The 8,046-nt window shown below is 44.7% G+C and overlaps 1 protein-coding gene across 1 annotated transcript in view; it reads left to right on the forward strand.

Moving 5' to 3' along the window:
* Nucleotides 1-1,091: 1,091 nt before the first annotated feature.
* Nucleotides 1,092-8,046, forward strand: part of LOC118850358 (keratin, type II cytoskeletal 1-like) — a 7,339-nt gene continuing 384 nt past the window's right edge. Inside the window, exons 1-8 of the mRNA XM_036759689.1 lie at nt 1,092-1,679; nt 3,788-4,002; nt 4,928-4,988; nt 5,437-5,532; nt 5,674-5,838; nt 5,954-6,079; nt 6,936-7,156; nt 7,905-7,939. Of these exons, the coding sequence (XP_036615584.1) occupies nt 1,092-1,679; nt 3,788-4,002; nt 4,928-4,988; nt 5,437-5,532; nt 5,674-5,838; nt 5,954-6,079; nt 6,936-7,156; nt 7,905-7,939 (1,507 nt within the window). The remainder of the gene's footprint in view (nt 1,680-3,787; nt 4,003-4,927; nt 4,989-5,436; nt 5,533-5,673; nt 5,839-5,953; nt 6,080-6,935; nt 7,157-7,904; nt 7,940-8,046) is intronic.

Here is an 8,046-nt window from a genome sequence, read left to right on the forward strand (position 1 = left end):
GGGAGCAAAAAAATTTCTGTCCCCATTGTATAGAGAAGGAAACTCACCCAGGATCTATGTCTAGCAAGTGGGACTTGAACTTGGAGGGGAGGGGGAAGGAGGAGTGTCAAGTTCAAGTCTTCTGGATGTGGGGGGAGGTCTTTTTTCGATACCATTCTCCTCTATAAAGCTCACCAAGACATTCTCTGTCATCTAGGAATTTAGGAGCAAAGGCATACTGGTGGGGATAAATGAACAGAGATGACAGAAGGAAAAGCAGGAAACAAAGCATTAATGGTCATGAGCCTATTTATGTCATAGATGGGGCAAGAGTAAGAGTGACTTTGGAGAAGGGAGTTTAATGTGTAGCTGAGATGACCAATGTGGAGACAGGAACTCCCTCAATTCTATGCCCAAGGAGGGGGAGAATTAAAGGAAGCTGTGACATAATAGAAACTTGCATTCAAAGTAACATGCTTTAAAGTTTGCAAAGCACTCTCTATATGTTATCTCATCAGATCCTCATGCTAACCTGGGGAGGTAGGTACTTCTTTTTATCCCCATTTTACAGATGAGGAAAGTGAGGATAAACAAAGGTGGGTGAGCTTTCCCCAGGCTAATAAGTAGATGAGGCTGGATCGGAACTCAGGTCTCCTGGAGCTGTAGGAGGCCAGCCTCTCTGTGGAGTGAAAGGCAAAGTTCTGAAACGTAATTTACATAACTTCAAGGCAAGTTGATGAAAGACCAAACTGACGTACCAGGAAACAGTTTTGGGGTCCTGCTTCACTAACATCAAATGAGTTTGATAGGGAGAGACTAGGTCTTTGATAAGCTAATTAGCACTTGAATGGATTTTGCAGGAGCAGCAATTTCCAGGGCCCACCCTGGGAGCTAGGTGTGTAGTGTTTATTGTGTTGTTGGGGCTGGTAAAGATCTTGCATGGCTGCAAGGCAAACCGAACCCTTCAGACTGATCCAAATCTCTAGGGACTCCATGGGACCAAACCCAGTTCCTCCAATCTATATATAAGGAGGAAGCCACTCTGCCACAAGTAAAGGAGTACTTAGCTCCTTGTTCCTCTCTTCTGCTGTCTGTCCCCTTCTTGGGTCAATATGATCCGACAATTTAGTTCCAGATCTGGCTATCGGAGTGGTGGTGGTGGTGGCTTCAGCTCAGGCTCTGCTGGGGCCTCCTCCAGCCGCAGGGTGACCAGCAGCTGCACCATTCGAAGGAGTGGAGGAGGTGGGGGTAGGTTTTCAGGTGGAAGCTACAGAGCTGGTGGTGGTGGTTTTGGCAGCCAAAGTCTGGTTAACTTAGGTGGCTCTAAGAGCATCTGTCAGAGTGTTGCTGGTGGCAGTTATGGAAGAGGTGGTTTTGGTGGTGGTGGCTACGGTGGTGGTGGATTTGGTGTTGGCAGCTATGGTGGCCGTGGTTTTGGCGGTGGTGGTGGTGGCTTTGGCGGTGGCAGCTTTGGCGGTGGCGGCTATGGTGGTGGTGGCTTTGGAAGTGGGGGAGGTGGTTTTGGAGGAGGAAACTTTGGTTCCGTCTGCCCCCCTGGAGGCATCCAAGAGGTGACCATCAACCAGGGGCTCCTGCAGCCACTCAATGTGGAGATTGACCCTGAGATTCAAAAAGTGAAGACTCGAGAGAGGGAACAGATCAAGGACCTCAATAACAGATTTGCCACCTTCATTGACAAAGTGAGTGTTTGTGGTTGCTGCTGGTGGGTACATTTGGGTCTGTTTGGAATAGATGAGGGAAAGGAGTGAAGTGAGGGAGTAGGGTTAAATAATGGGAGTTCTAATCTCCAACTCCAGGATTTCATGCTCGGATGACCCAAACAGTACCTCTGGGCCAAGATGTCTTGCTTGGAGGATGGGTGCTTCTGAATAATGCTAGTGCCTACATGAACTGAGGCAGAGGAGAGCATTGCTAGTCTTGGGTCCCTAAAAATAGCTTTAAGTAAAGAGGCACTGCTATTAATGGAAGGCTAATCATTTTGGTGCTGAACCCCAAATATTTCTCCACAGAGTTCTCAAACCATTTTGTGACTTTCCCCTTAGGAGAAGAGAGGATTGTGTGTGTGTGTGTCGGGGAACAGGACGATGGATCTGAGTCCATAAGATCTAGTTTTGGGTCTCTGCTCTAGCAGTTACCAGATGGTGGCCAACTTGCTTAACCTGAGCCTCAATTTCTTCATCTGTAAAATGGAAATAAAAACACTTGCAGTACCTTTGTTATGGTGAGGATTCTGTTATGAGGAAAGTACCATGCAAACCTTTGAGAGAATTTATCATAATTATTATTGTATTGAAAAAGAGGCTGGAGCTGATGACTTATGGAGGACTCCAAAATAATGGGAAAGGGGCAGGTTAAACCTTCTGAAAGGTGCAAAGAACTTTTAGAATGGTGTGAGGGCCAGCACATATTCTGGGTCCTGGATTCAGGTAGACCTGAGCTGAAATCCCGCCTCAGATATTTACTAGCCATATCCTCTCGGGCAAGGCACTTAACTTCTCTGCCTGTTTTCTCATCTGTAAAATGGGGTAATAATAGTGCCCATCTTCCAAGATTGTTGCACAGGTCAAATGAGATAATATTTTGCTTTGCAAATCTGAAAGTCTCATGTGTTGCTTTTATTATCGTTATTACTATTATTTTTGCTTTATTATTACTAGTATGCTTATTGACAAGGGCATTCAGGTTCTTTCCTGTCAATAACCCTGTATATGGAAACAGTGTTGTGAGTGACCTGTGAACATTTCTAAGCTAACCCCAGCAGATGAATCTGCCTTGCGAGGAGTCAAGTGCCTCCATTACGGTGGAGTTACGGAGTTCTTCCAGTTTGTCAACCATTCAAATAGCCATGATATCTTCCTTGACTCTTAGCTTGATCGTTAATACAGTCAACTCCCAATTATCCATTGCTGATTTTAAGTAACCCAGCTTACCTTCCTCCAGCATATTGTTCCCTGGTTGTTGGCTCCTGCTAAGCCTTGACATCATCCTTACTTTGTTAGTCATTTGGGCAAACCCCACCATAATAGATATTAACCATGCCAACGGGTAGTGACACAGCTCTTTACATTTTTTATGTAGTGTTGTATATGTGTTATCTCTTTTGAGCCAGCAAACACTTCCGGGAGGTGGGAACTGCAGATTTTACTACTGCCACTGTTTAGAAGAGGAAATTGAGGCCCACAGAGGTTTATTGACTTGTCTATACTCATATATCAACTGGTGATTTAAAATGTTTTTAGTACTTTGTTTTACTTTAAAGCATCTGGAAATGGGAGCTATCATTCCAAATGATCAAAATGATTTTGCATTTTCTGTCTTGTTCAGAAATTTTTTTGGGAGGAGGGGGCTGCTCATTCATGTGACTTTCTAATTTAAATTAATTGGAATTGCTAGTGTTAGGGAATGTGTAGATTCTCTGAATGGAACTATGGAGTTGGGGCTGATTATGGCTAAGAATGAATGAATGAGGGAAGGAAGGGATAAAGCATTTATTAAGCATTTACTACATGCAAAAGGCTGGAGATACAAATAGAAAAGGAAGACAGGCCCTGCTCTCAAGGAGATTTCACTCCCATGGGGGAGACTAAAGGAAGATTTCAGCTGCAGATCAGAGGGTTGTTAGATCAATTCAACTTGTTCTTCCTTTGCTTGCCATGGTTTGAGAATGAGGCAAGGACAATGGTTCCCTGCCTTGTTCCTGGGTCTTCCTCTGGGATTTGACTTGGGGACCAGCAGTTTCCTCGCCTCATCCCTTGGATAAAGGCTTTGGGGGACTTGGTGTTTGCAGGTGCGGTTCCTGGAGCAGCAGAACCAGGTGTTGCAGACCAAATGGGAGCTGCTGCAGCAGGTGGACACTTCAACTCGGACCCACAACCTGGAACCCCTATTTGAGGCCTATGTCTCTACACTTAGGCAGCAGGTGGATACACTGAAGAATGACCGGTCACGGATGGAGTCAGAATTGAAAAATTTGCAGGACGTGGTGGAAGACATCAAGGGAAAGTACGGCCCCAGCTGTCCTTCCTGTGTACCTTCTGTCCTGAACAAGCCACCATTACCCCTTCACAGGCTTCCCAGAGAGTAGCCAGAGGGGACTCTAGAGAGGATCAGGGAACAGAGAGGCCTAATTGGATGGCATTTGTAGAGACTCCTCCTCAGAGGCAGCCAGGTGGTCCAGTAGACAGTACACTGGGATGAGAGAATTTATTGTCAGTTTTCTTTTCCATAAAATTGGGGTAATAATAGCATCTGCCTCACAGGGTTGTTTTGAGGATCAAATGATATTTCTAAAGCACTCAGCATAGTGCCTAGAACACGTTGATGGTATTCCTCAGTTGTTTCAGTCGTGTCTGACTCTTTATGACCCCATTTGGGATTTTCCTGAAAAGATACTGGAGTGGTTTGCCATTTCCTTTTCCATTTTACAGATGAGGAAACTGAGGCAAATAGGGTTAAATGACTTGTTCTGGGTCACACAACTAATAAGTATCTGAGGTCACATTTGAACTCAGGTCTTCCTGACTTCAGGCCTGGTGCACTAGTTCCTGTGCAACCTAGCTGCCTAGCCTGGAACATAGAAGATTCATCTTAATAAGTCTCCTTCCTTCTGCACTCTCTCCTTTTTTCCTCCTTACCTCTCTCTTTCCCTTTCTTCCTTCATTTTTTCTTCCTTTCAGAAGCAAATCTGCCTATCTTTTTTTTTTTTAGGAGCTCACATTCTAATAGAAGTGTATCTTAGACAAAGTTGAACAGTTGTGTTGGCCACAAGCAGAGAGAGATAAGAGGACATTGCCAGGTTGATATGATTTTACAAAGAACTAAGGGAGCCAATGATCCTCTATCATTACCTTCAGTCTTGAATGTTCAACTCTAAGGCTCATCCTTCCCCAAACCTCACCATCTATTCTGTCTTTTTTCCCTCCAATAGATATGAAGATGAAATTAATAAACATACTGATGCAGAGAATGAATTTGTGACCATCAAGAAAGTGAGTGAAGTTGATGGAATGAAGCTTATAGTTTTATCTAGGAAAATAAGTACTGGTTTACTATACTAGCCCCAAAAGAAGCAAAGAGAATCAAACTGTGGGTTCAATTTATAGCTGAAGAGAAATCTTAGTATTTCTTATTAGTGTATCATACTTATATGGCTCTCTGGCCTCCATAATAAGTTGCCTTCCCTGTGTTTCTGCCTTTAGTGTGATAAATGGAGTGAAAAGACTTCCCCTTTGCAAGTGAGGGAAATTCCCAGGACATCAAAGGGTTTTACTGAAGGGCAGCTCAAGAGCCAAGGTCCTTACCCTCTTCATCCCCAAAATCTTGGAAAAATGAAGAGTCCTTTCAGGCCAATACGAGCAGGGATGTAGGTTTGGGGTTGGCGTGTACTTATCCTCTGAATGGATAATCATTTCTTGACTTCTTTCTCTAACCCTACAGGATGTGGACAATGCATACATGAACAAGGTTGACCTTCAGAGCAATGCAGATCTGTTGATAGAGGAAATCAACTTCTTAAAGGTCTTGTATGACACAGTAAGTTGGCTCATGATCATCCACATGCACCTACATCTTTACTCTGCATCACACAGTCTGGGAGAATCACATGTACACTGGTATCAGGTCATGCTTTGTCTCTGCAAAGCACACAAGTCAGAGCAATGTTGTATTTTGTAGGAACTATCCCAGTTGCAGACTCAAATCAGCAACACCAATGTCACCCTGTCCATGGACAACAACAGGAACCTGGACCTGAGCAGCATCATTGATGAGATCAAGGGACACTATGATTCGGTTGCCGAGAGGAGCAAAGCTGAGGCTGAGGCCATGTATCAGACCAGAGTGAGTGGATAGAGAGCCTCCCCAACAGGCCTCTGGCTTCCTTGACCTTTGTACCTCTGGTTCACTGTGTGTCAAGATGCATTCATGTGTCATTTTTTTGCTCTCCTGTCTTCAGTACGAAGAGCTCCAGATCACTGCTGGGAGACATGGAGACCAACTGAAAAACACAAAGAGCGAGATTTCTGAGATGAATCGAATGATTCAAAGACTCAAATCTGAAATTGATTCAGTGAAGAAGCAGGTACTGGTTTCTTGCACCCTCCTCCTTTGGGCTACCATGGGGTTCTTGGGTGAGGCTTTCTGTATTCTGAAAACGAGTCCAGGAGTAGGTGACTTGAAAGGTTCCTGCCAATTTTGAGATTCTACACTTGTGAGAATCCCCACCCGGGCCATAGTTCCAGTAGTGACTAGAGTTTCCTTGAGAGAATCTTGTGATGAAGACTTGAAGGCCAGAGAACTTCTAACAATTAAAAGTGCCCAAGATGGACAGTTGGTGGATGAATTCACTGTCTTGTGTGTTAGTGGGTTGTCTGTCACTGGAAGTGCTTGAGCAGAGGCCATAGGACCACCTGTTGGGGATGTAGAAGGAGGGTGTTACAGATGCATTTCTGAAGTTGTGTTAGGTGTCTGTAAGGTTTTATTACATACTTGAAGATACTTGGTCCTATGTGGAGGCTGGAGGCTGGGCCAATGGACCTTAGCACCAGGGTTTTTTTTAACTATGCTAGGCAATGGATAGTGGGTCAGGACTTGTGTTTGATTCCTTCCTCAAATGACTACTAGCTGTGTGACCTTGGGCAAATCACTTTTACCTTTCTCAGCCTCTGTTTCACTATTTGTCCAATGTGGAAAATAATAGCCATCTTCCAAGGTTGTTGCAAAGATCAACTAAGAGACTTTGTATAAATGGCAGTTATTTTTATTACTGTTGCTATTGTTACGGTATCATGAGAGGGAACAATGCTGGTTTAGATGGAAATACTAATTTGGGTTTAATCTTTGAAGGAGGGTTCTGCGATTCATAGTTGCTGGTGGCAGTAGTGAACGGAAGGCAGTGGACCTGATCCATATGCATGAGTTTCTGTCTCTTCCTATAGATTGCCCAGCTCCAGCAAGCCATTGCTGATGCAGAGCAGCGTGGGGAGAATGCCCTGAAAGATGCCCAGGGCAAACTAGCAGACCTGGAGGATGCACTGCAGAAGGCCAAAGAGGACATGACCCGGCTGCTGCGTGACTACCAGGAGCTGTACAATGTCAAGCTGACCTTGGATGCTGAGATTGCCACCTATAGGAAGCTGCTGGAGGGAGAGGAGAGCAGGTGAAGACTGTTGAGGCACACTCAAGGGAAAGCAGGGGCACTTCTGGGTGGGACAAGCTCCCTAAGACTGAATGAAGAGGAATTATGCTTCTCAGCCTGACACTCACTATAGAAGGCTATAGTCCTTCTATAGCCCTGGTTAGAGGAATCCAGGATCTAGAGATGAAAGGCAACTCAGGGATCATGGAGTCCAATCTTGTTTTGTAGCTGAGGCCCTCAGGGGCCCAAGGCATTAAGTGTCTTCCTTAAGCTCCCATAGCTACTCAGCTGCAGGGCAAATATGTGCACCCAGGTCACAGAAACATCAACTTTGAGATGAAAGAGACTTTAGAGGTCATTGAATCCAATCCCCAAACCCCCATTTCCCAGATAAGGAAATTGAGGTTCAGAGAGGTGAAGTGAATGATTTGAGGTCAGTATTGGAAGCGGAGTTCTTTGACTCCCACCCCATTCCACTCACCTCCCCTTTTTGTAGTATGCCACATTTCCAGTGGTCTTAAAGCATTACTGACCTATTTCACAGGCTTGTTGAAAGAAGAGCTTTTGATGTCATGCGCTACTAGAAATTTGAGCTGTTATAATGATTTCTGGGAATTGATCCATGATTTGCAAGGGAAGGAGGAACAGATTTAGGTCGAGTGATGAGGAAGGGAGCAGCTTACAGGAAAGTTCAGTGATGTCAAGTATGGGATAGAGAATGGAGTGGTTGAGCTGGGTCATCAGAACGATCTTTTTCTCTTCCTTTTAGGGTATCTGGAAGATATGTTCCGAACGTGAGTGTGTGTAAGTATCAAGAATCATTCTTTGGGCTCTGGAAAGACTTCTTGGGATGGGTGGACTTTGTACAGTGATGAGTGGTGCCCAGGATAACAGCAGAAATTTCTTCCCCA

The sequence above is a fragment of the Trichosurus vulpecula genome, chromosome 5, assembly GCF_011100635.1.
Source record: "Trichosurus vulpecula isolate mTriVul1 chromosome 5, mTriVul1.pri, whole genome shotgun sequence".
NCBI classification, from domain to species: domain Eukaryota; kingdom Metazoa; phylum Chordata; class Mammalia; order Diprotodontia; family Phalangeridae; genus Trichosurus; species Trichosurus vulpecula.